Source organism: Aphelocoma coerulescens, chromosome 9 (genome assembly GCF_041296385.1).
Source record: "Aphelocoma coerulescens isolate FSJ_1873_10779 chromosome 9, UR_Acoe_1.0, whole genome shotgun sequence".
NCBI lineage: Eukaryota > Metazoa > Chordata > Aves > Passeriformes > Corvidae > Aphelocoma > Aphelocoma coerulescens.
The window spans coordinates 18,059,002-18,086,958 of record NC_091023.1 but is presented as its reverse complement, the minus strand read 5'-3'; the positions used below and the strand labels follow the sequence as shown (position 1 = coordinate 18,086,958).

At 45.8% G+C, this 27,957-nt stretch overlaps 1 protein-coding gene across 1 annotated transcript; it reads right to left on the bottom strand.

Moving 5' to 3' along the window:
• Positions 1-17: 17 nt before the first annotated feature.
• Positions 18-27,784, bottom strand: AP2M1 (adaptor related protein complex 2 subunit mu 1). The gene is made up of 11 exons (XM_069023983.1): positions 27,701-27,784; positions 17,174-17,286; positions 11,557-11,822; positions 10,071-10,153; positions 5,828-5,963; positions 5,590-5,731; positions 3,205-3,324; positions 2,547-2,682; positions 1,708-1,805; positions 1,450-1,561; positions 18-1,134 (listed from the first exon to the last, which is right to left on the bottom strand). Exons 2-11 carry the CDS (start codon positions 17,245-17,247, stop codon positions 1,000-1,002), a joined length of 1,302 nt encoding a protein of 433 aa, XP_068880084.1. The 5' UTR covers positions 17,248-17,286; positions 27,701-27,784; the 3' UTR covers positions 18-999.
• Between the last annotated feature and the right edge of the window lie 173 nt (positions 27,785-27,957).

Below are 27,957 nucleotides of genomic sequence, written 5' to 3'. Positions count from 1 at the left end.
CAGCAGCACAGACAGCCTTCTCCATTCTACATACTTTATTAGATTCAGAGCTGGACAAATCACAAAGTGTACAAAATGGAGACCACACTACCAGAAGCAGGATTGTGGGTTGCAGCAGCATTCCTACGGCCCAGAAGCATTTGGTAGAAGTGTGGAGAGGGCAGGCTGAGTCAGGGGGCTCTTACTGCCAACTGCATTTGAGATTCCCCGAGGACAGACCCTGTTCACATCCCGACAGAGCTCAGCCAACCCACACTCCCTGGGACAGTGGGGCCATGTCTCCAATTTGTTTGGAAAGGACAGACTGGCTCAAGCCAGCAATGGGAAGGGGTAAATGCTCCAAGGACCTGAAATGCTGTGCCACCCACATACACACCAGCAAGAGCCTAAACCCTCATCCTTTTTGGTCACAAACCTTCCCACGGCAGGACTCTATACTGACAACTTTGCAAGAAATAAGGTGGTGGTGAGATCTGGTGAGCCCACCATCTCCTGTGGTGGGAGCCCGACAAACTCACCACCCCAGACATCTCAGACTGGCCAGCAACATCTACCACAACAGCAATAGCTAGTACAGAAGCCAGGGTAACTTCAACTCAGATTTGTCCAGTCTATGTTTAGGTCTATTCTACGAGTACATATGCACAAGAACTTCAAAAATACTAGGATATGATGCAAGTAGTGAGACACCAACAGAAGAGGAGTTTAATGGTGGACATTCCCTAGAAAGATCACGAGAGGATGGGAGTTAGACTAGCCCTTGCCCACCCTGGGACGGGGAGCAGAAGGCTGACTGCACCCCTGTGCACAATTGGGTTCTGAACTTCATCTGCAGCGTGGGTGGTAACTGAACACAGGCAGGCGAGTCCGCTCCCGGGGTGAGCCACAGGGTCTTTCAATCTGCGTCGAGGGGCCAGGCAGACATCTCTGAATGTAGCTGAAGACTGAGGAGAGGCAGAGCATGGCTTGGAGAAGAGGGAGCCTGCCAGCCTGCTGGGGCTAGCATCTGGTCTCGTAGATCCCACTCCTGCCGATGTACCTCACCCATTTTATCACATCATGGTCACTGTAGTTCAGCTTTGGCTCAAAGACTTTCAGGTAGCGCACCTTCAGCCCAGAGGGTGCAAATGGGACCTATTGAGAAAAGGAAAGGCAACAGAGAGCATTGGAATGGGGGTAAGAGGCTCTCTGTACACAAATGCCAGAGGACCCCCAGGCAATGCATCTAGAAACGGACATCAAGAGCCACTGTTCCCTTCCCTACTCCCTGCATGCATGGCATCAGACTCCTGTGGCTTTAAGGACAATTTTGTTCCATTGGCTTTGCCATCTGGCTGACCTCACCTGTCAGCTTGTGACAGGGAATGCTCAAACCTGTGTAACTCCCAAGAGGGACTGACAAAGCTTCTCTAAGGTTGGCTACATCCTGAAAGGCAGACAGGCACTCACCTCAAAGTTCATGGAGATGGGAGGCCGAGCCCACTTCTTCTTGTCATTGGTGGGCAGCAGTTCAATCTCCGCGCTGATCTGGGATTCCTTCATTCCAGCCATACGTTTTATCCTACCGGAGAAAGCCCAGAAGTGACAGGGTGCCAGAGTTTATTCTCCTCTTCACTACATAATCTCAGGGCAGGCAGGAGCACTAAACAGACCCTGCCTCCCCACGGCCTGCCCCTGCAGCACCCCAGCCCCAACACGCTCACTTACTTCCAGACAATGGCATTCTCACTGGCCTTGTACTTCGCCTTCCCTTTCATGCAGATGACTTGCACTCCACTGGTATTGAGGGGTGTTGGGATTCGGACCTGGAAGGCACAGTCTGGTGAGCAGGGGCAAGGACATTGCAGCCTGGGCACTCTGGGCAGTCTCAGATGGTCCGTCCTGGACCCCTTGGGCCTTCTCTTCTCTCTCTCCCCCAGCTCAAGGCCCAGAGAACATAAGCTATCACAAGGCATCCTAGGCTAGCTCTCCCTTTTCTTGCTTTGAAGTACAGGTTCAAACACAGTTCCATAATCCACAACAGTCAATAAGGAACAGGGCAGAGATCTCCATGCTGCAGGAAACCTGGCTAATGTTGGGAAGATCACCTCAGGAAGGATGCCAGGGTGGCCATGGCATTGCAGCAGGCTCTGGACAGCCCAGCCTTGCAGCAGTAAGCCTTCTAAGATGGGGACTAAGCTGCAAAGCCATCCCTAGCCTGTCTCACACAGCTCACAGCCTGCTGCCTGTCTGACATACCATCAGATCATGCAGACAGAAGAACATGAAATTTTCACAGTGGCTGAGCAATTAAGTGAACAGTTGCTGCAGGGATGGAACGAGGCCCCTGCCAAGACGGCTGCGCAAATGAAAACAGCTTCCACCTCCCTGTTCTACAGCAGCTCCCTCCCACAGCACAGCAGCACCACACATCTGAGGGATACTCAGTTCACTCTCTCAGCCCTGTTCAAGCTTGAAGACTCATCTGTGAGGACTCCACTGCAGGGGACATAAACTAGAGGTGTGATTTCAAGGCACAAGATACCACAGGTTTCTTTTCCTCTTACCTCTATCTTCTGGGCCAGCAAGGAAGGTTTGAAATTTGATTTGATCACCACCTTGACTTCCAGCTTGGTCCGACCCACCTCCCGCACCAGTGGGATCACACGGAAGGGAAGGATAATGTCCTTAGTGGTTCGGTATCTGCAGGGGTAGAAGCTACAGTGAACTCTGAGGAGGAGTTAACTCCCTTATGGCCTCCAACTGCATCACCCTCCGAAAGAGACAGCCTCTGAATATGGCAAACATCTTAGAAACATCAGCCAGAAAGGGAAACATCCCAAAAGGAAACAGCAGTTAAGATCTATGCTGCTGTAGGGCAGCAATGATTTCTTGAGTCTTAAGTTTTATATCTGGTTCCTGCCAACAGCCCTGTTCAAGGACACCAGTTTTAATCACTAAAAACAACACATATGGCAAGCTCAAAAGTGAGAAAACCCACATCCAAAGCTATGTTTGTGGCAAAGAAAACTAACTACGCAGCTGGGCTTCCACACTTGTAACAGACAGATTTGTGGCACACCCTACAGATTCCACTCTGAAAAGGTGGTGGTAAGTGTGTATTTCTTAAGTGTTCAAGGGCTGCAAGTCGGCCTGGGAGCAGCAACACTACTGTAGCAGCAAGCAGATGCCAACACCAGCCTGTTCACCCCCCACCAACAGTACCTCATGAGCTCAAATTCTCCATCTGGTGGAATGAAGCTGATGCTCCTCTCAGAATCAAACTTGCTGAGCCTCACACACTGGTGGAAAGTGCAGTCATCAATGGCAATTGACTGTTTGCCACTAAAAACACAAAACACAGTTAGAGAAGCACAAGCTGCAGCTCTGGTATCTTGGAGCAGTCAAAGTCTGTCCAGGCAGAAACTACTCTACAGAGCATGTTGCCATCGCAGGTGTCCAGGAAATGGGGAGGCAGGGAGAGATTTAGGGGATAGCAGCCTCTTGGCTCAGACTTTCCTTGTTTCACCACCACAAAAATCGTATTTCAGGAAGCTTGTTTGAAAGAATTTTCTCCCTCCTCTCCCCAAAGAGGAGAGATCTTAAAAGAGCACCCTTCTGTCATAGCCAGCAACACAATGCTTGGGGTCTGCCTGCCAGCAGCACTCAGTACTGCAAAGGCAACTCTGCCAACCCAAGTCTTCTCACAGCACAGTTCAAAGGAGAGAAAACACTTTCCTGTCCACAAAGCTATCCCACTGCCACACAGCCAGGAAATGCCAGATTCAGAGTCTTCCTGTTCAGAAATCTCTTCACAGCTGTTCATTTCCACACTGCCAGCAGGTGGTCTAATTCTGAACCGAATTGCCAAACCACAATATTGTGACATACAAGTCTGTATCTCTCCTTAAAATCTACAGAGCTACCACCTGCCCATGTAGGCACACCAGCCTAACCTGCCAGCACTGAACTTGTGCCAGGCACTTAATCCTGAGAATACAGGACCGAGGCCAGCCAAAACCCCTCAGCTACTGAGAGGGACCAGAATTCAGGAGCAACATTCTAGGCTGCCTCAACTGCTGGAAGCAACAGTACAATCATGCCAAGATGCCAAGATAGTGTGAGCACTACAGCAGGTTCAGCTGTCCTAGAACCATTACCTACACAAAGGGGAAGCAGACTGACCGCAGGCTGACTGGCTGTCTAGTACACAACCACCAGTGGTGTGGTTTCTGCTTCAAAAGGAGGAGTTAGTCTTTCCTAATCTGTTGCCCCGATGACAACCAATGTTAGCCAACTAATTCCTGTTTCTTTGGAAAACAGTTGGGAAAACCCTCTGCCGAGCACTTCTCCAGGTCTCAGGCAGCATTACTCAGGGTTGGCCTTGCCACATTCTAGATCCCAAAAAGCAACTGGCAGCAGCTGTCCATTTTGGTCACCTTATAAGTAAATGCTTCTGGAGAGTAACATCTCCAAGCTGGAGATGCCCACTGGATAATCACAGCTGGAGAGAACCACCTACCAAGAATCCCTGTTCATCTTACTTCTGTAACCCAAAAAAATAGCATTATTTACTGGCAAAGGCAGTTGGCACAGGAGCTTTGGGACAGTGTACTGACTCTTCACCCTGCGTAGTTGACATTTTCACTAGAGTAAATCCTCACTGGGCCCATCAGCCACCTCAGGCTCATCCATTTTACTAGCTCAATTCAAGTACAGGAAAGATGGCTTAAAGGTGACAGTGAAGTGATAGCTCTTGGCTTGGTTCTGAGAGAAAAGGCAAATAGCTCAGCTCCATTTACAGGAACCATCATGGAAAGTGTCTGAGATCCAAGTTACATGCACAAGTCACATGAAGCAAGAGACAGGAGGAGAGCAGAATGCACACACAGCTGAAGCAGATTATCTACCTTCCCAATTCACTGGGGGTCAGCAAAAAAAACAAAACAAAAACAACCAAGAGAAATACAGATGAGTTGCAAATGGTTAGTGAGAGGAAAGTGGCAGTCCCTTTGCTTTTATCTCTTCACCCCAAGCAGGAAAGCTGGAGAAGGTGTAAGAGCTGTTTTCAGCTTCAATGTGGGTACTGACTGAGGTGCAGCTGGGAGGGAGGGTAGCTGGACTCTCGGAAAGGATGTGCCTGCAACTCACACTGCCACTGATCACCTGTAAATCAGCAGGAGGGGCTTCCCCAGTTTTTGTCAGCTGTTCTACTTTGTGAGAACAGTCCAGGTAAAGCAGGCAGAGGCATTCTTTCACTATTTCTTAGGAGCACTGCCACTGCTTTTATGATTAACAGCCTCTACACTGAGGAGAACTGCTAGAGATACAGATTCTGGGAAAATCCATCTTGGGGAAGTGTTTCCAGGTACAAGAACTCTACACTTAAAACTGTGTTTGAATCTTAATACTTAAAGAGCTGTAGAGGCCCTGTATTGAGGGGCCCTCAGACTGGTAGCTTGCATGACAACTAATCTACCCAAAGTTAGTACCATCTGAAGGGAAGAAAAAAATGCAGTTTTTTGTCTGTCAGATCAGAAAAACTATTGAGGGCTGCCCTTTCATAGGAGTCCCTGGTGGCAAATGGTCACCAGGTCCAAGATCTCTTACCTTTTCCCCGTTTCATCCGCAGTCCCTTTGCCCTGTTTTTCAATGACAATCTTGTCATTCATGCCAAACTTGCACTCTGGCATTCCACTCAGATAACTCTTCATCACCACTCTGCCAGAGACATGGGCACTCAAAACCTGACCTGGTTAGAGAAGATCACAGTTCAGAACACTTTCGAGAGTCACCACTCACAAACTCTGAGCGAGAGAAGGATGCCAGCTCAACACCTCCTACTTACCCTGTGGGGACATTAAGAGATTCACACTCTCCAGCACATCAAGAAAGAGTTCATTGCGACGGTATTTGATTCCTTCACGTCTCCATCCAATCTGTCCAGTCACCTGGCTGGTGATCTGGGACTGCTCTTCCTTAGTCTGAAGGGAAGAAATGACATCTTAGACATAAATAAATTCATCTAAATAAATTCAAAGACTAAGAAACCTTGATCTAAATCTAAGAGAAAACACTTGCCATTTATTACACATACATGCATTTGTCACTTAGATACAGGTGCTGTCACACCTTGCATGATTTGGTCATTTCCTCCTCAGAACATAAATTCTATGCCTAACCAAGAACTGGCCATAGCAACAGCAGGGAAAGTTCCTCTGCTTTGTTAGCAAGTCCATTAGGCTACATCTTAGTGCAGAGAGGCAGGGACTCTACCAATGGCATTCAAATCATGTCTCAGACTGTCAATCAATCCACATTAAGCAGAGAATCTTAACATGTATTGATGTAGCAGTTCACACCCTTATCCAACATGAAACCCCAGGGTCACAAGAGAGCTAATCCCCAAGGCCTGTTTCTTAATAACTGCAGTCATTAGAGTTACATACCAACACTAACCTAATATACATCTGACAGCACCCAGGCTCTAAGCCTCCAAAAAGCACCAAAGGTTGTGTTGAGAGGCACAGAGATTTCCTACCTGATGCTACAGGTGAGGCCAGTCACACGCAGAAAGTCAAGAAGTAGGTGTATAGTAGCAAGTGCAGTGTAGACAGGGTTAACAGGCAAGCAGGTCAATAGCGAGAAAAGGAAGGAAGGGAGAAAGAGGCAGATTAGGCTTAAGGCTACCTGAGGACAAGAAAAAAGCAGGTCAGCTCTTTGTTAATTAGGTAGCTAATTAGCACAAACAAGATGAGGGGTTTTGACCTTTAGCTCCCTGCAGGAAACCCAGCACTCCAAGCAGTGAAATGGATTTTCAGACTTGGCCCATTATGGACAATCCAAATACAAGGTGGAGTAGAGGTGGAGACAGTCAAAATACCACTCCAAATAACGTTTCTATGCAGAGCAAACTCATGCTGGTGCTCCTAATGCAAATCCTGGATGTTTACCATGTCACAGATACCCACACTATGGGAAATACCAAGCACTCTGGGTGCTGTATAAAGCGATATCCTTGTTAATTCTGCTCTTCCACCACGACAACTGCACAACACACAAGTGGGTACAGCAGCCTTGCAGTGGGCCCACAGGGTGGCAGTACATGATCTCAGGTTCACACATGCTCTTGCCACAGACATGGTCACTTCCTGAGCAAGCACAGCCATTGTCATATCATCTCAGGGAGTTTTATATTCCCCTGAGAACTGCCTAGGTAAGTGCTCCATACAGTATGCAAAGTACCTCTCTTGTCTGTCCCACAAAAAAAGCACTGCCATATCTGCCTTGTTCAATGCCTTGTTCAGGCTTTAGAGGAACATGCAGATTTATTACCCAGAGCTCTGGCTTCCAAAGGGACACTGATCATGTGATGACATTCCCATCTCCTGCAACAGCACCAGCACCATGAACCTACACTTACTCTGCAAAGTGACTGGATAGATCTGGAAGCAGCTGCTGAAGTTGAGACCACCCAGCAGCATGAGTATTCCCTAAGGAAGGCACTGAAGGCACCTGGGTCTGGAATTTCTCAGGAGCAGGGGCTTCCCAGAGGTGGACAAGTCAGCTAAAATGGCCCAAGAATACCCACCTTGTGCTGAGCTGCCAGCATGCTGACTAAGTTAAAGACAGAAAGCTACCAGCAGGTTTCCTGGGATCTTCCAGCTGGTGGACGCCCTCTGCCCACTTTAAAAAGTAACACCAGCATTCCAGCGCTAAAGATCATCTATGGTTTGAGGAAACTTTGTAACTAAGGGTTGACCAACTCACACGCCCAGAAATCACTTGGAGGGGGAGAAAATTACAGTGTACATCTAGTTAATGAAGTCTGGAAAAATGCAGATAGAATCTTAAGAGTGAGAATAGTACATGCAGCACAGCTACCTCAAGCTGTAAAAGCAAGGTTTAGCCTCTGCTGGAGGAAGATATCCAAGCCAATGGCTTCATCAGTTCTGCTACAAGACATGAGCACAGCCTGCAGTCCTGCCATTTGAGTAGTGGGTTACTTCAAATGTAGGGACTAGAAGTAAAACTACATTGCGTACTAACACCTTTTAAAACCTGTGTGGTACATCAATCCATTCCCAGAGCACACAGCTATTTCCTTGGCAAGCAGTGCAGCAGTTTCAAACACACTTTCAAAGAGAATTAAGCAGATCTTGTATTACAAGATCACCTGCCTGGAAAGACCACTGTAACCATATAAGGAGGGCATTCAGAGCACAGCAGCTCAGTATGCCTCAAACTGAGAACAAAGAAAAAAAGTTGAGTTTGGAAAGTCTGCCATAAGTGGATTTTGCTCCTTAAATTCCACAGACACTAGCCCAAGGAAAGCATCAGCAGGAACTAAGCAAAGATAGGGAACACAGATGATAAGACCATTCAGACCCAGATTTTGGTCCTGGGTACCTGTGTGACCTGGCTCCAAGTCAATGAGGAGCTGAAGGTTAGAAATACCAGAGTAGAGAGCAGACAAGGAAACATGGCGGGTACTGTTTCAAGTGGTGCCATTGCCATCCTGCGCCTGCAATGGATTACTTCTGCTTTTTGAACTGGGCTGCACAAAATTCCAATACTGAGCAGAAGAACTGCTTACTTGTGTAAAGCTGACAGCAAACTCCTCTTTGTAAGGAAAGGATTAAACCTGTTGTTGAATTAAGCATGATGCTGTGACAGTGGTTTGCACACGAACAGCACGAGAGTTTGTTAAAAACAACAGAAGCAAAAAAAGAGCAAGGGAAGGAAGTGAGGGCGGTGGTTAGTTTTGAGTTTTTCTAGGAACAGGAGCTGACTCAGCTATCTTCAGTGCTGACTGCCCAAACTGTCAGACTGCAGAAGACCAGAGATTTACACTTGGACTCGTGATGGGAACTGAGACCGGATGCACTCACATCTGGCCCTATTGCAAAACAGTGCGCTGTTCTAGCGGGAAATACGTTGCTCAGGGGCAGCTTCTCTTTCACCTCCTCTTGAAATGCAGTTAGTCTTGCTACTAGATTAAAAGTTTCAAAAGGAATTCTCAGGAAATCAGTGCTGATGAACTGAGTTGAAACAGAGCCTCCAGAGACTCTGACCTCTGCTAACCTAAACAAGAACAGTCACCATGCAGGCTCTTGTTTAGCCCTTTGCTTCTGTTTGTACCTGAAGCTGAAGCTTTACTCTGCCACAGACTGCTTCAGTATGGACTCTCAGCTTTTTTTTTCATTGCTATGCAGGGGAGAGGACTGAGTTTTAGGCTAAGTCCTCATTACTAACTTGCACAGTTGTGTCAGATGTACAAGGTGGACAATATTCCTTGGGGACGTGAGAAACAGACTGAGTTTCCCTTGAATTCAGAGGTTGAGCATTATCTTATGAGACACGAAGCCTAGTTTTGAGGGCTGTACCTGGAGTAGGATTAGAACTAGTTTAAACACATTCCCCAAACCAGTCCAACTAACCATCTTTTTCCCAATACGTCCTTTATCTTTTAACTCCATGTAAACTTTGTTGCAAGGGTTAATACTATGCTAAAAGCACAGCAGAGATTCTCATCTCTAACACAAGAAAGCTCAGGCTGTACTGACGCTGACCTGCAAAGATGTTACAGGCAGAAACAGAGCAACATGAGCTTCCTGACTAACAGCAAGACTCACAGGGCTGAAGAATACTTCATTATAAGGTAAGCATGAAATCCTGACAGCTCAAAGCACTGAAGGCTGGCGGAGAACAGACCTGCTCAGTGAGATTCACACAGAAAAGAGCTACTTCTGGTTCAGCAGGTAGATTTGTTTATCCTCTCAGAAGCTGATACAGAGCAGAGGCCGAAGCCAACAATCATTTACATGCAAGGGACTTATCCCAGCTCTGGGCTCTTCCTCCTGCGTCTTATCGTGTGCCAGGGAACATGAGGCAACACAGCACAGGGACACCTAAAACAAGGTGCCACTTTACCTGATATACACCCCTGCCAGGGTGTTCTCAATCTACTCAGGCACCCTCCCTCCAAACAGGTCAAATGGTTAGCTAGTAATTAAGACCATACTCTCTCAAACAGGCTTAGAGAAAATTAACCAGCAGAGCAGTGCTGTATCCCAAATTCCTCTGATTACCTGACTCTTGATGCCTTGCTGAGTGATGAAAGTCTTCAGAGCCCCTGTTTCAGAGTTCTGAGGATAGCCAAAGTCCAGGATTTCTACAGAAGGGTAAAAGGTTAGTTCAGAGTTTCAAGGTATAAACACATCAACTATGCTAACCATTCCTATAAGGAGAGAGGCAACTAGTGCACAGATACTGCTTACATATTGAATTTCTGGATAAGTTGCTGTAGCATTCCTTGTCAAGAGAAAAGAATCATTCTTGCTACACTGAGTTCCCAGAGCAATACTTTGGAGTCGAGAGGTGCTGGAAAACTGTCCAAGTGATGAATTTGCCAGTTTTTAAACACAACCATACCTCAGGACTAAATATCAACTAACCTAGCCATGTGCACAGGGCACACTGAGGAGTTCTTCCAAAAACATCCAAGGGACAATAGAGGGTTTATCCAACACCACAGCAATTTTATCTTTGCAGGGGTTTTTTTTTAAAGTTTTGTTCTTATGAAGATATAATAATAAAACCCAAAACCTAAAACAACAGCTGAGTAGTGGCATTGCAGGATAAGTGTGAGAGGGAAACAGATCTTAACTACACACAGTGCACTTAACACCTACTCCCCTCAAAGAGGAAGGGAACAATCCACAAGAGATTCAGAGGGGAAGGAAGACCACTAACATGATACTGAGCAACACCACACTGGGAGGTTTGATCTCACTGTGCCTGCTAGGAGACAGCATTGACTGACCAAAGCAGAGAACGGGCAGTCTCTTGGTCTACCCTGAGGGAACAGGGAGAACATCAGTCACTGTGACCCTTGGCTAAGAATCCCAGGACACACACGTGTGGTGCCTTGTCTGGAAAACACATTGAAACATGACTAATACAAAAATGCTCATGATACGTGAAACAGGGGCAGCTCAAGGGCAACCTCCACAAGCAGGCTGATATCACAAGCAGCTGAAGGGACACTATTATTAATCTGTAGTGAAATTCGGAGCTGTGTCAGTGGGGGAGGTAGGGCTGGGACAGAGAACATTGCATTTTATTGATTTCCTTCTGTTCAGAATAGAGCCCAAAAGGCAACTTACTAGGGGCAATCAACTTAAGCCCAGGATGACTGCTACCATACACTGCTAGAGCCACCTGAGCACTAGCTGGCCTTAGAGGTGCTACTGACAGTCCTCTTTATACACCTCGGGTAAGGAAAGCCTGGCATCTACACAGGATCCCCATAGAAGCTGAGCTCCAGTACAAGCTCTCTCAGTTATACAAGTGCACAGCTCCCAACACTTCAGGGAAGTGAATCAGCACAAGGCTATGGGGCTTGAGGTACCATCCACATTTGCAGTACAGGTGGCATTAGAAAGCCAAACAAGTAATTTTGAACTCTGCCACACATTTAAAAATACTTCAAGGATTTTTACTACATCATACTAAACTAAGGATTTCAGAATGACCGAGTGCAATATGCAATAGTAGGCAAGAGAAACATCTCACCATCCAGCAGCTCATAGATAAGCACAAAGTTGTTCTTTATGTTCTCCTCACTGATCTTCCCAAAGTAGGCAGTCATCACGTCACACATCTTGTAGAGAAACTCGAACACCATGGCAGCGTTGACATTCTGCTTGGTGACAGCAGCCAGCCAGATGTTGGAGCGCTTGACGTGGAAGAAACTTGTGCGGGCGATGTTGGTGACAGGCGAGCGCACCTGCTGCCGTGCGTGGATGACATTGACGCGGAAGGCGTCCACGGCATTGCGCCTACGAAAGCACCACCAAAGACAAATCAGCACAGCAAACGTGAAACCAGCCGGCTGCACAGTTCTGCTTATGCCATTACAGTCAGACACTGACCTACACACACCAAGCTCACCTAGGAAGGGTGCCTGGGGATGTCTCTAAGAGGGACAAGTGAAGGCTCTGAGCAGAGTTAGACACTAAATTCTGTACAAGCCCAAGGAGAGAGAGTGCTACTGGTCTCTAGAGAGCTTTGGACTACAGTGTAACTGTAGCCAGAAGGAGAAGCAAACCTCCATCTGGAGTAAGATGGCAAAGAAACTTTCCTTTCAATTAATTTTGACAGCACTCCCAATTGACTGCCATAGCTGGAAACAAACGCATTAGCAAGTTATGGCTCGAAGAGTCCAGTTTTGACCAAACACCTAATTATTGTCTATTCTGCATGCCCAGGCCTTCATAGTCTTGCCTCAAAGAAAGCTGTAGTCTCTCAAGATACATGTCAATGGCAGTTGCTCCCAGACATAAAACCAAGGAAGAAACAGCAAAACTTGCCCGGGTCACTCAAGAGATATCAGTGCCCAGGAACACTCCAGAAGGGAGCTTTAGTTCTCAGATCCACTTCACCTCCACACCCCACACACCTTGGAGGGCAGGCTCAAAGCAGCAGGAGGATCAGGACCACCTCTGGCTTTCCAGTTACACGTCACCTCAAGACTGCTCTGCTTCAGAACAGGTGTCTTGCATCCAGACTCAGAGTCCCCATAGTGCAGTGTGCCAGCAGTACTGCATGGTCCAGGACTACTTACAGTCAAGGGTTCTGCCCAGTGCTGAAAAAGTGCTGTGCAAGCTGCCCACAGGTGCTGCAATCTTTCATCCAAACTGTCTATACACTAGGAACAGGGAAAAAAACCCTCCTTGCTAAACAGGGATTATGAGTGACATTCTGGATGCCAGCTCTTGCACACTGGTCTCCTTATCACGTAACTACGAGTCAGAGTAAACTTCCCAAATTAAGTCCACCAATCCTGAGAATACAGGAAGGAAGCCCAAGTGCTTTATATGACAAGACCAAAACTTAAAGCAACAGTCTACACACAAAGCCAAGGCTCATTTAGTCGTGCTTTATTACTCATACTCTCAGACACCCTGTAGAACACGGGGTCTGACTGCAGCATCAAGGCCATGGTACTGATTATGCAGAAACATGTTTGAGAGCAGACAGTAATATCATCCTTGCAAGCAAGGATACAGGCATACAAATGCTTGTAAGCACTGAGGGTTGTCAACAATCCAACACACAGTTCCAAGTTAGAAAACAAAGGATATTCAAAGGAACATATGCTACCACAGCAGGTGTTTGCTCCTTGAAGGTCTGGGGATGTATGTAGAAGTTTCATCAGTAAACATGCTCCCCCATAAGCAAAATTCTGGCTTTCAAATACTTCTCAGGTTTTATTGCTCCAGAAGGTTTGCAAGTTGGAGTCAAATTACTATTTCATTTCTACTTCAGTTTTTCCATATGAAAGTAATTTAATCTACTATAAAATAACAGTATCTAAAAGCCCCAATCCTCCCCTCCAGTAAGCCTTGTGAGGAAAATTCAGCTTGTTCTGGAGCATCAGCCCTCCCAGCCTCAAGTTCTAACCCCCTAGAAGTAGCACCAGAACCAGCCAACAGACTGGTGCACACTAGAGGAGAAGCCTCAGGTCAGGGAGGCTTTGCTAGCACACCAGGTGCCCACTGTGCAGTGCCAGTCGTGGCCTACCACGCGTCTCTTACCTATTGCTACAGCAGCCAATGAGATGGGATGGACAGAAATGGCGCCAGCGGAGAAAGGAGGAGTGACAGCAACAAGAGAAAGGGTTAGAAACACACACACAAGGCACAATGAATCCAAAGAGATAAGAAGAGACCAAACAGCACCCCCTCCCCCTGCTCCTTGGCACAGAAGGCCAAGGTGGTATTGGATGGACAGTAACAAGCTACAGCAGCAATGAAGCCCTCGCAAGGTACAACACTGACATGCCACAGTCAGGCTGTCAGCATGGACAGACTTGTGTTTGGCTGAATTTTAGGGCTAACTGGGCATCTAGTCCAGCTGAGCTGCACCTGTATCACATCAGTGATACCCAGTCTGCTCTGCTAATAAAGGTAGCAGGCCTTGGGGTGGAAAAACCCTGAAGCCTCAATCAGAGGCATCACCTGGGGACTGCAGAGTATCAGGTATCTTCTTCCCAGTCTGCCTCAAGACAGGGCTACAAGTCTGGGTGGGAATTTCTGTGATAGTACTTCTCATTTGAAGGTGTTTGGGTCGATGCTTTCTGGTTTGGTCCAGCCAACAGGAAATACAGCAAGTTTGATAGAGCTGGAGCACATCTGGAGAGATAGGGCACATCCTGCAGATTCAGACACTGCTCTATCCAGCTTGCACTTTTTCCTTAAGGATCAAGAGCCATGAAGCTGACATGATGTATTAGAAGCTCAGAAACCAAACACCTATTACATTTAAAGTGCATGCAGTTTGTCATGTAAGCTGCTCAGTTTCAAATAGCTTAAGTTTTATTACATATCTGCATTCTTAAATGCAGGTAGGTTCCCCAACAACTAAGTCACTGAAGAACAAGGCACTCAAAAATTACAGCAGAGCCCTCCATGGTATCCTGAATTAAATGCATGGTGTTTTGCCTTTTTTTTTTTAAATAAGACTGCTTATACATGCAGCTAGCTGCTGTATGGACAGATGCGCTACATGCACCAAAGCCATTCTAAGTTGCAAGCAAAGAATGTTCAAGTTTTGTGGTACTTCTGCCTTTAACAAAGTCAAAAGAAGGGTATCGTCATTGTTTGTCACTTTGGTCATAAGATCTGAACTAGTATGTACTTTTTAAGGCCCTCAAACTGTGGAAGGGGAGGTGTTCTCATAACCACAGATGATCTTTAATATCTCCCAACTCAGAAACTGAGGCTTCAGAATGACAAAGGCAATGGCCAAGACCAAAGAGCCTTCTGGGTCAATCACTCATGAAGACAGGGAGCAGTTATGCTCATTTCCTATTCAATTACTTCCCAATAAGAAGGGTGGGTTCAGGCCTCAGCACTTCAGAATTACTGCTTAGGAACTAAGAACTGTGTAGTATGCTAGAAGTCTATTACTCAGTTGTTTGGTTAGAGACAGAACTCCTACAGAGTTGAGTACAAGCTTCAGTATCATGGCTATTCCTTTCCCTACCTCCCACTGAGGGTTATGATATTAAAAGCTTTTAAGCAGATCTGACATTAATGCTAATGTTCAGACTAGGAAATTGAAAGACTCAGTTTCTTGCTTACACCACAAGATAAGACACAGCCACTTTGTAAAAACTTTTTCTGTAAAGCTACATGTTTTAAAAAATTCAAAACCAGCACTGAAGGCCTGTTTGAGAAGAAATCCAGCACCTTGGGGAGCAAGCTCGGTTAACAGCCAACACCAGCTCCACCTAAGTCACAAGACTGACACTTTCCCAAGAACTGAACGGATGATTTCACCCAAGGGAACACCGACTCCTCAAGTCCTAGAGAAACACTGGAATATTTTGGCACTCTGCCAAGTGAAAAAAGTTAAGATAGGATCAAGCAGGAAATCCCATTTTCTAGCTTTGCCTGGCCAGCCAGCAGGAAGTACTTTATCACGTACTGAACATAAGGCACTCACTTTGTAAGAGAAATGAGCCAAGATAAAAAGCAATAGAATATCACATTAAAAATACCTACTTTGCTCCCCAGTTTGCATCTCCACAGCCATAATGCCATTTAAATTAAAAGGCCTTCTTGAATAAACATCAGTTTGAGAACAGTCTTGCAAACAACAAAAAAATGTTTTTCTCAGAAACTTCAGGGAAAGTGTCCCTAGCCCCCACTTGAAACATTCTTGGAAGGTACCTATAATCCAGACCAGCTTAGGTCAGTCACTGTGATACCAGCTTCACAAAGTCAGTCCTGTCGTAAGAACTGCTGTGAAGAGTTTCAGCTAATACTGAAGACTGATGAGAGTTTGTACAGTAGAAAAGAGGCAAAACATCATAACCACTGGCTTTCTGCTTGAGAAATACAATGCTTCCTTGGCTCAGCTATGTGTGGAAGTCCTGGAATAACTCAGTCAACCTTAGAACAGGTACTTTGCCTTAGCTGACCTAGAACAAGCGAAGAGACTTAAAAGCTCATTAGGTGAAGCCTCATTACAGACACTGTGTTGACTACTCCCTAGATGAAACAGTACAAGCCTTGACTAGCTACTAGTTCTACCTCAACTTTTAACCTCCACTAGACAATCCATAACCAGAAGGGACATACTCTTCAGACCAGAGCAGTCTGAAAGCAGACTGGCTTGACAGTTTTTTGTAATTTATGGCAACAAGTTATTTCACAGCACATCCTACCACTAGTCATTGTGAAGACCTGGTACAAACAACTTTTTCCTAAAATGGCCTGAAGGCTCTCTCTCACTGACCTTTGAATTAACATCTACCACAGCTCTGCTTCTGTTAGCTCTGTCTTAACTCTGCCAACTTAATTACTAACTTCCACCTAATGCCTGATACTAATGGAAAACCCACTAGGAAGAGTACCATTGTGTACAAAACCCTTAAATTTAAGGTTTTCAGCCCAAGCAGCACCATCACTTATGGTTCTCTACAGCACTATCCACTGCCTACAAGACACGGTATTTTTAGTAAGATACCTTCTGGGAAGTAGCAGCCTAAGGATTGCACAGATCCAGTCTAAGTGAGCATCACAACACGTGGGGGAAGTGCAATAAGACACCTACAACCTACTGAAGGTTTTTAGGGCTTCCCACAACTTTAGTTACCCAATGGATATAAGCTTTTCACACACAAGGCTGCCATACAAAGCTGGGGGACAGAAAGCCAGCTATAGGAGTACAGCCATGGCTGTTATGAGACTGCTTGCAGATAAAACTTTCCAAGACCATAGTCTCCTGAATGCCTGTACTTGATGTTAGACATCAGTGCCTGAAACTAATTGAGCCCTGGCTGTAGTGTGTGGCAGACAGTTCTCACATTACTGCTCCTGTAAACTTTAGTGATTACAGTGAGGTAGGCTCCCACACTGGCAGTCCATGTTGCTGAAGCATTTGGAATAATGGCCAGATCTCTACCATCCAAAAGAAAGTCCCAGGTTTGGCTGCAGGCCATCCTTCACTGTAGGTGACCAGGGCTTAAATTTATTTTTTCTAAGCTAAGCCTAGAGCAGCAAGTTGAGTTGCAGTCTTACATGCATGCACAGCTAATGCAGAACAAAGCAGCTCTGGGTTGTTTACTACAACCAAAATGAGACAAAAATGCAAAGACCAGGGATGCAACAGAAGCACTTACCCGATGTCATCCCGGTAGACGCGAGAGATTAAAACCTCTCCTTTGTGATTATAGATGAACAAGCCTCCGATCATGATGGAACTTTAGTTTTCACTTCCCATGTTGCTTAATACCTGAAGCAAGAAAGAGCATATATTATTAGGCTGCACAGAAACAATCTGTAGCCAGGACTAAAGCTTAAAACTGGCACTGAAGTAGAAGCTGTCTTACTTCTCATTCCAAAAACCAGCATGGATAGATCTGTCCTCAAGGACGACTGTCCAAAACATACTCCTTGAATGTAAGAAAAAACACAAGCCTGAAACTACAAGCAAATCAAAGACCCCTTACTTCTACTATAAAGTGTCTATCTCCCTAATGACTGAGATACAAATCAGATGCAATTCATAACTCTTTCTGCGTGCAGTTCACACAAATATCTGAGATGTCACCAAGCCTATCACCACATGACAGGGGGTTCCTAGCAGCAAGCACATCTCTGTTTATTACCACTTTTACACAGTTTTTACACATCAGTGAAAGAGCCTTTGCTAATCCCTAGCAGCCATATTGAGTCACACTTCAGAATTCAAACTGAGAGTCATTTGGCCATGAGGTACCACTGGAGTGGGAGGTCACAATCATGACTCACTCGAACTGGGAAATAGTCCCTCAGAAGTTACCCTCCTAAACTGCTAATCTTCTCTTTCTTCAAAGGAAGACCGATTTGAAGAGAGTTACAAAGCTGGTAGACATTATTGTTACAGAAGACTTTTTAAAATGTACAGCTACTTCACCAGATCCCATTCCTGGAGCCTTATACACTCCTATTCACTTAGGTCAAAGTCAAAATACCCACAGCAAGCAACTGCTTGGTTGGCTTAGTCCCAGGAAGAGAACTGCAACTGTGACAGGGCAGGCCTTGGGGTGATCACGCTGGTACTGCTTAGCTTGGACACTGCAGAGCATTAGATAACAACCATCTCCACACTGCTGTTTGGGTGGGTTAGCCTACACCCACTGGTATGGCCTGGGTGAAATGGATAGGGAGAGGCCGACCTAGAGACAGATGCTGACAGTGAACTGATACGTGTCTGCTCAGGAATGCTGCAATGACAAAGTTAAAGTGACCCAGCCTTGGATCACCTCAAAGGTCAGGAAAAAAAGAGAATACAAAACCAATACACACATCAGAGGGCCTAGAGGACTTCTGGATTATCAAGAGTAATGTATCCTCTAGAAGTTACATCCAATAAACTACAGTAGCTGCCCATTTGAAGGAACTACTGCAGACGCGAGTTCTGTACTAAACCAAGGTTTATAGTGCAGTCACTAATTTTAATTTCAGCAAGACAAAAAAGGAATTTTAAATTTCCTAAGCCTTTATACCAACATTTTTAGCTACATCTAGTGAGTCCTCAAAGAATAACACTACTCATACTTCTCTCCTAAAGGTCATCAGCTTCCAGATGGCTGCTTCTGCTTGTTAAAAGGGAAAAAAAAGAGCCAAAAAGTTAATCGTTGAGTCAAAATAGAGAGACAAGCAGTTTTCCCAAAGCTCAGTAGTGAGCTTTCTGGCTTTTATTCCCACATTCTGCTGGTCAAGTATCTCTGGCTACTATCATGCTGCCTTCTGCCACTTGTCAGTGGCTTCCTGTGGCACTGTCACCAACATTTTTTCATGTCTGAGACTCCATCTAGCACAGAAGAGCTTTTCAAATATGGTTTTCTTCCATTCCAAACTGTAACACTTTATAACTTCGGGACACAAGTATTTAATTTACTTCCAGGATAAGTCTCTGTAACCAAACCTATAAAGACAGAGGCAGCACACGGTCCAAGATTCCCACGTAGTTCGAGTGGGAAAAGCCTTTGTGGCTGCTCACTGTCTCATGACCAAGGCTACAAACTGTAGTGGCAGCAATATCAGCATCCCCACGGCAGAAGACAATCCCACTGGTCAACTGAACAAACCCAATTGCTCAGATTTAAGAAGTGGCTGTACTACAGACTCACAACTACTTACACAAAGCACATAGCCCCAACAGGCATGAAAAGGCGATGTAGAGGTAATGTGCAGAGCTGGAACCCAAAACATGGAGAATTGAACACAGCTGCCCAACAAGACAGGCAGATGCTGAAACATTTGCAAGGTCATTCACACAGGCCAAACAATGAAAAAAATGAGAAACATTATGACAGTGAAAGCAACTTGCTACCCACTCTAGAAAATGCTTTCCTATCTACTAGTTTTTTCATTCCAGATAAGAAACAAGCATGTGTTTTCAGACTGCTACAGTGCTGGATTCCACATTCAGATATGGACTATTGCAATCAAAGGTGAAGAAGAGCTCCCGCGTTCTCTTTAAGACTTGCATTGTATAGAGCAGCTTCCTGGAAGCTTATGCAACTGGGCAAAGCTGGATCATAAGAATCCTACAAACCCTTTCCAGAAGAATCCTAGAAAGCACATCCTTGAAAAAAAATAATCTTCCCCTCTTGGGTTTTAATGCTGCTTAAGTTATTTGTTTCACTATTTTTAGTATGAAGGAAATGTCTGCTTTGATGAGCAACAGGATCAGACATGCAGCATATACAAGACAAAGCCTCTTGCCAGCATGACAAGCCAATCACTTTTTGAAAAAGCCTTGATTTGAATATTTACTAGATTACTATAAAGCACATAGAAGATTGCTGATCAAGCTTTGCATTGGAAATTAAAAGCCTTCTCTTAGGAAGATCTACAAACTTTAAATGTTGACTGAAATAATGATGCCATGCTTTCTCCTATGTTAGGTTAGAACATATTCTGTAACAGCTTTGCTGAAGTTACAGGCAAAAAAATCAGCATTTTTAATTGCATCACAGTACCAAGCAGCAGAGTCAACTGCTTGCTCATCTTACACATTAGTAAAAGCATGTTAGATAGAGAGTAGATAGACCATGATGCAAATGCTTTCAGTCCTTAAAAAAATCCTTCATCAATGCAGTGAAATGCTAGGCTTCTTCCTTATACAAAATAAACCAGGAGATGAGTTCAAGCTTCAGACTTCCCATGCAAAGTTAGCTCCTGGTTCCACCTCCATTGGCACATTTAAGAGCTGTATTGGTTCATATTGCAGAGCTATTGCTCAGTGTCTTGTCTCCAGCATTGCCAACAAAGGGACAGTCAAGTAACAGAACAGGTCAAAAAAACACAAAAAAAAACTCTCGAGGAGATCCTCCTGCAATAGTTTATTGATTTTAGAGCCCTCGATGGATCTCTTAAAAAATATTTGCCCAGCCTCCTCTCATCAGCAGCATCCCAGGGCAAAAACAAACAAACAAACCACACTGCAATTTTTTATAACAGCTGTACAAAACACCCTCCTTTTTGCCTTAAGCCTCCTTTTTCTTCTTCTCCAAGCTTTGTCTAGCGGCCTCCAGTTCAAGTATAGGAAGAAGCAATTAAGAACTAGCCCGCATACTCTATATCGCCAGGCCACTCAGAATTTTTCAAATCTCCACTCCATCACACCTTTTCCAGAATTAGATGTTCCCACCTTATCCAGTTGCTCTTCAAATGAAAATTGATTTATGCTTTCATCATTCTCAGTGCCTTCCTCTAAACACTTTGCTTCTGGAAGTGAGCATAAAACCAGCACAAGTTGTTCAAAATGTAAGCAAAGCACAATACAGACAATATGATAATCATACATAGCCCACTTTGATCTTTTCCTAGGGATTCTCAATATTTCACTTACACTTTCAAACTATCACTCAGCAAGAAGCTATTTCATCATCTGTCCCAACTCCAGGATCACACTGAAAACACATGCAGTATAAACCCCTTGCTGCATGCACTCCCATCTAATGGCATCAGAGAACAAGGAAGTCTCAACTACACAAGGTATTTAACACAATTATAAGCAGATCTCCCTTGTCTGATAAACTTCAGCATCTTGAAGAGTTCCAAGCATCACAAGTACAGACAGCACAATGGCATCTACACAACTTACTGCAAGTTCAGTTCGGTGCAGGGCTGCTCTCTGCCCGCCTTCACCAAGTTTGCCCACGATGGGAGCTCAGGGAACATGGACAACATTCCAGTCTTTTGCTCAAACCTTGTATTAAATCCCTTCAAGACACAAGATCAGAGTGACTACACTCCCTCTCTACAACAGAATTACTTCCATCAGCTCATGGAAGCATGTCCACACAGCTGGAAACTCAAGAGGTGGAATAAGTAGCCCAGAGATCTATGAACAGAGAGGAAAGCTACACAAAGGGCAGAATGCAAAAGAAAGTTGCTTAAAGCTCAGCAAGAAGAATGGCTCTTTAAGATGACAATGGCTATCCTTGAAGTGCCTGCAGTGAAAATAAGCCTCCTTTGTTTTGATCCTCCTTTGTGTTTCAAGTTCCACAGATACTCCTTTCAGCGATTTCAAGGTTACATTGTAACTAGAATGAGGATTTTTAGTGGTACAGTTTAGACATAGTACAATCTTCCACATATTTTACAATAATTTAGTTTTCTTTACAAATCAGGTTTGGAAATGAAAGATCCTAGTGCTTGCAGTGGTTAAGAACTGCAGGGAAGAGGGTTGAAATTAATTTGAGGCTGACATTCAGTGACTCATGGCTGCTGGAATCAGAAGGCCTCAGAATAAAAAATCCAGCACAGGAGATGGGTACATCTGCTCCCTGTGCATTAGCAACATGACTCAGAAAGCATTGCTCAAGCAGCTTTCAGTGACTCATTCTGCTCCTCTCACAGTCAGCCTTTTCTAGGGAGCTTGCTCTACACTGGTTCTGAGTTTCCTCAGCCTAATATCTCTCACTGTCAGACACAGTTTAAGAGCAAAGCCCACCACTTCTTCAACTATTTACCACCAAGTGCCTGGAAACCGAGATGACTCTAGCTGAAACCTTTGGGTTAATGATGCATCAACTGCATTTTCAGAGTTTGGCAGCTCCTCTCCTTCTGTTTCACTAGCTTGAACATATGGCAACCTGCTCCACACTGGTAGCTACAGCCCTGTTTTCTACTTACAGTATGGATGGATTTATTCTAGTTAAGGTACAGGGATGATCCACATGTATGTTGAATTCACACCAGTTGGTGAGTAATCACCTTAATTTAGGAGTAACAGCCCTCTCCCAATATACTCTGCATTCTTCAAGCAGCTCCTGGGGTAGATGTAACATCTGAATGCAGCTCCTACAAATACTTAAGGCCAGTAGGCTTCCTACCCTCCTGCCAAGTGCTTGCATTCCCATATACTTCCATTTCAACCCACAAATAGAAAAGGAGCATGAAGGGCATCATAGACACACCACATCTTTATATACATGCTTATAAACCCACCAGGAGTTAAAATGACATGGAAATTACTTTTCAGAATGCCTTTTTACTCAAGTGAAGATGAGAGCATTAAAATATACTTTTAGAGCAACTGTGGCAAAGTTACAGCATTAAGACAGCCAGCTACAAAAAAAAAAAAAAAAAAAGTACATGTATAAAAACAAAGGCTGGGATGAAGATTTTAATGCATTTCAGTAGTTACATAACAGAAAAGCAGCAGGATTAGCCGGGCCTACAATGACTGACACGTTAACGTGCACTTTCCTAGGAATCACGCATACTTGCCTCAAACGTCTCAGTGCTCCCACTGTGCAGGGGATGTGCATTAAGCACCCCTCTCTCAAACCACCACGACATGCTGGATGAAGCCCCAGAAGTCAGTCTGCAGCAGGTAAGCTGCAGACCATAACCAAGGGAGTCCAGAGAAAGATAAAGACACGATAAAGCACAGTATCTGAAAAACTACTTTTGCTCACTGATTCTATCATAGATGGAAAATGCTCTGTTTATTCAGTCTGACCTAAAAACAGGTGGTTCTCCAAAAGTCAGACTTTGTCCTTTCAGGCCTACATTGTGCCACCCACTTGGAATGCATGGGTGAAGTCAGGAGCACAAGCTCAGGCAGCAGGATCATGTTGCTGGACTGTCAGTTTCACATATTGTGGGATGCAACAAGTGGCTGGACTGGGAGCTACCTAGTGAGATGATGCACTAAACCTGCATTTATCAAGTGGAGATACAGCAGCTCCCTTGTGCAGCATGTGATAGCCCAGCCTTCCTCTTCCATTTCCTCTTCATCAATTCTGATTTAGAATAGCTGTTGAAAAATGAACAACATGCAGCATGGAGCTTTCTTAGACTAAACAAGGCACACTAAGGAACCAACTAACCAGCACAGTTTGTTCCCTCTGCAGGTGTTTGTTTGCATCTGCAGCAACTCTTTCAGAACCATCACAGCACACAGTACCAATGCTGTAGTTTCTGTCCAGTGCACTACCCTCCCACGGTCTCTCTACTAGAGAAGCCACAGCATCACACCAGCAGTAAGACACATCTGCAGTATCAGTCATCTGAATTCTAGCCTAAATCCCAGATACACAGATATTCAAATGAGTGATTTTCTCCAATACCTTTGTTCCATAACCTGAGGTCTTTCACATGACACCACACAGGCCATTAACCCTTCCCTGCACCAGGAGAGACAGTGCCAGCTTCAACCTACACCACAAACTTTGGAACAGAGTTCTCTACCTTTTGCAACTGCATCTGCACAAGTAAAAACAAACAAACAAACATACAAACAAGCTGATCTGGTCAAATTTGTTGCTTAGGAAAAACAGTGACTTTTTAGTCAGTTTTCTGCAGTGGTAAAAGGAACACGGCTGCAGTAACTCCAGTTTCACATCCAAGGCAAGAGATACTTGCTCTAGCTCTAAAAGAATGAGGAACTGTCTAGAAGAAATGTGTCACTAGCAATGTAATGTGCCTACAGCCTAATGGTACCAAAGTCGCCATAAATTTTGGGTGTATATTGGTATTTCTGCCTCAAGAAAGCACAAATACACTTATTTGGATCCTTCCATGCCAGCTTCTCTAAGTCCAGCATAGGCAGAAGCTGAGGAACTCTTGAGCCAGCCTGTTTGCTCTCATGGCATCTGCTCAGCAAACCCTCTGTGTCCTCTCTTCAGAGGTGCAGTGGTGACACAGCAGCTCAAGAATAACTGCTCAGGAGCAATGTGACTGCAGCAGTTCTTAGGCTGCCCCTAACAACGTAACTACAGTTTCACATTATCACCCACCCCAACAGCGCCAGGATTTGATGAGCACCAGTAGCATCATCAATGAGCACACTTGTCCATTCGTTTTAGGGGGCAACTTATGGGATCATCTGTATTTTCCCAAGCCAGTTGTGCGGGTGATATTCTTACCACAGAGATACCTGTCCTGGCACTACAGGTGGGGAAAATAAGCCTTCAACCAACCATTGATAGAGCCAGCCACTGAGGCTGGATGAGCAGAGCTCAGGGACTGCTGCTTACCTGAAGAGCCCTTTTGGCCACAGCTCCACTGTGAGACAGGCCATGAGCTTCATCGAGTTTCCTCTACCATCAAGTACAGGGTACGAATAAACACAAGTTGATCAGTAGTGAGCCCAAGACCCAGCTACTGGGACTTTGTCACTCCCATTAAGGGGCTGGAAGTTTCCTACAGCACAGACATCACTTAGCTTGAAGGCAAACAGGAATGCCGATTTCTGTAATCTACAGAGCACATCCAGGAAAGAGCAATCACAAGTCAGTTCATAAGCTGGTGTAAAGCAACCAACCCCTTTAGTAGTCTATTAAAAGACAGTTTGGGTTCTGACTTAACAGTAAGTAAGACTTCTGTGCATTAATGAGCTTATCTAACTAAGCAGTTCAAGGTACATTAGCTGCTGAGTTCTCATCCAGGAAGAAACCAGGAGAGGTATTGAAGCTCTTGAGGGCAAATCACCAGCTGTAACCATTTCTGCATTCCAGAAATCAGTATGATGTTGGACAAGTGACAGTAGTTGAAGCAGGAGGGGGATTAGTCAGGCTGCTCTGGAAAACTGAAGGGAAAACCCATCCTTCCAGGCTAGCCCTAGCCATTATCAACCCAGAAGACTTAAGGCTCAAAACAATGCCATCACCCCACCAGCTAATCTAAGCACCTAAGCTTTGCTTAGAGGGCTGCATTAGCCACTTTCCAGGAGGCCGTGGGCTGCACTTGGTTTTAAACAAGAGTATCTGCAATCACTTCATCCTGGGGAAGACAGGCTGCATAATTTACTTAAGGGGCATACCCTGAGCTAAAGAGCTCCTGAGATAAACCCATCAGAGAAACTGTTCCTATTTTAAACCAAATCCCATAAATCCCCATAACCAGTGGGCAGAAAGAGAAGCATGTTCTCTTACCAGGCTCTCCTCCTACAGCCCACTTCTGCGTGCCATACTGCACGCAGCCAGTCTGAAGAGTAACAAGGGATAAATACTGGGAAACACAAGAAGCTCCCTTACTCCAGCAAAATATCACAGGTACAGCATTTAACACACCTCTCCATCATATTTTGAGCCCAACCTTATGTGAACAGCCCCAATGCCTTCTTCTATTTCTACTAGTTCTACCAAGGCATTTCTAAAGTCAGTTTGAACTACTTGCTTTTTACTCTTGAGCTAGAAACCCGAACAGTGATTTGCTTCCTATGCGTCTTCTACCAGAAGAGATTAGAGGCACAGAGTGGAGTTTGAGTAAGAGCTTGTGTTCTGCAGACCACTAATGGTCTAGGTGCCCTGATGTGTCAGCTTTTCTCTCTCTACTCTTACTGGAGAGCAGATAACTGCATTTCACATTCTGTGCCTCTGCCTGCAAGCTTTTAGCTGAGCTGCCAACCTCCTGCCAAGATCAAAATAATACATGACTTGCCAGTAACTTTTGACTCAGTAGGTCACTCACTAAAGGAGAGAAGGAGACTCTGCCTTAGAATCCAGTTGTATTTTGGCACCACAGGCTGTACTTCCATCCATCCTTCAGTTAGGCCCAAGAACAGCCTTTGAATACTCTAATAGTCTTCAGTAGAATAAGCTTAGAAAAACAGTGCAAGACATTGTGCTGCAAAAGACAGTCTTGGCTTTACCTTTTCTTGATGCAGGGATGAGGCAGGCAAAGTTTAACTAGGGTCACAGGAAGTTTCTTTATAAAGCCTGTTTTGTTTAGTGACTGTTCCTGCTCCATCAAAAAAAAAGAAAAAGAAAAATAGATAGTATCAAACTAGAATGCATTTCCAGTTCCTCGTGTTTCAAAGAATGTAACCCTTCACAGCCTCAAGATCAACTCTCCAAAAGCCAGGACTGTGCTCTTTCAGGAGGAGGAGGCAGCCGGCCATGATACCCTTCAAAGACATCCCAACGCTCTCTGTGGAACATGGCCATTCTGCAGACCAAAGAACACCAGGTATCTTTGTCACTAGATGTCAGTAACATGGCATTTCCTACAGAAGAGGAGTGATGCCTGCCTTCTGACAGGAAAAATATGTAAGTAGACAGTTTGGCAGCATCTCTTCAGATTTGAGATTGTCCCCCCAAGCAAAACTCACAGGGACACACACAGCTTTTACTATAGGAAAAAATAGTAGCTACAGCTCTGACAGCATTCAAGCAAATGTTGCCCAACCAAACACCACATGAGCCCATATACAGTTAGAAGCCTGCAATACCTAGACTTCCAAGCCACAGAACCATCCAGACTCACCTATCTGGGCAAGTTCCAGGCTCAGATTTTGGCAGCCTGAGGCTAAAACTTGATAGCAGCTTTGTCATACTAAAGCAAGCAGAAAACAGATCATGGACTCACACAGCTTATGGAGAGAACACTAGATCAAAAGCAAGTCACTTCCCAGTGGGGAGAGAAATCAACTGCACTGAGCAATAAACACAGGCTGTGCTTTCCGCAGTTTTACTGAATCCAAAAACCATTCTTCCTGGGAAGAATGGATGCGGAAATGCATCCAGAAGAGCCGCTGGATAGGAGCCTGCTTTAAGCCTCAGAATAAGCAGTTCAGCATCAGCAGCGCTGCGTTCTGCCTCAGCAGGTTTTCCAGGGAGGAAGCAAAGGGCAAGCCATGATCCAGCTAACTCACGTTTGGACCAGTAGTACAGGCAAATAATTCTCGGAGAAGTTCCAGCCCGATCCGACTGCAAAAAACCTTTGCTCAGGCTGACCTGACGCATCGGTGCCGGCCTTCCTGTACCACACACAACCCGACCCCGTCCCCACCCTTCCCCGGTGCAGCACCGCAGGGCTGCCACGCAAGTATTCCAGGCAGAGAGCTAATTAACATCAGCTAATAAACCCCCTGAACCCCAAGCAATGTACGAGCGAATGATGGGGTCGCCCAGCACCCCCTCAGAGAAAACTGAGAAAAAGCCCTCCCGGGCGGCCCCGCTTCCCTCCCTCCCTCCCGGCTCCGGGGGCACTCCCGCGTCCCTCCCAAGGGCAGCCGCCTCCTCGCCCCCGGGCCTGCAGACCCCAACCCCCAACCAGCGCACAGGGAGCCGCCACCCCGAGCAGCTCGGCCACCGCCCGGGCGCGGCCGCAGAGCAAGCCAGGCCACAGGAAGCCGCCCGGAGGAAGGACGAGGGCCACGCAGCCCGGCGGGAAGCAGAGCGCGGCGCGGGGCGCCTCACCTGCCGCTGCCACCGCCGCCGCCGCCGCTCGCCGCCCCGCGCCCAAGATGGCGGCACCGCCCCCCCGCGCCCCGCGCCCCCCCGCGCACTGCAGAGACGCCGCGCGCGCGCCCGCCCGCGCCCCGCCACTGCGCGTGCGCCACTGCGGAGGGGCGGGGCGCACGGCTGGAGCGGAAATTACATTTCCGCGCGGGGCATATTGGGAGTTGTAGTCTGTGGCGGGGCGGGGACGGCGACACGCAGCGAGCAGCTGGGCC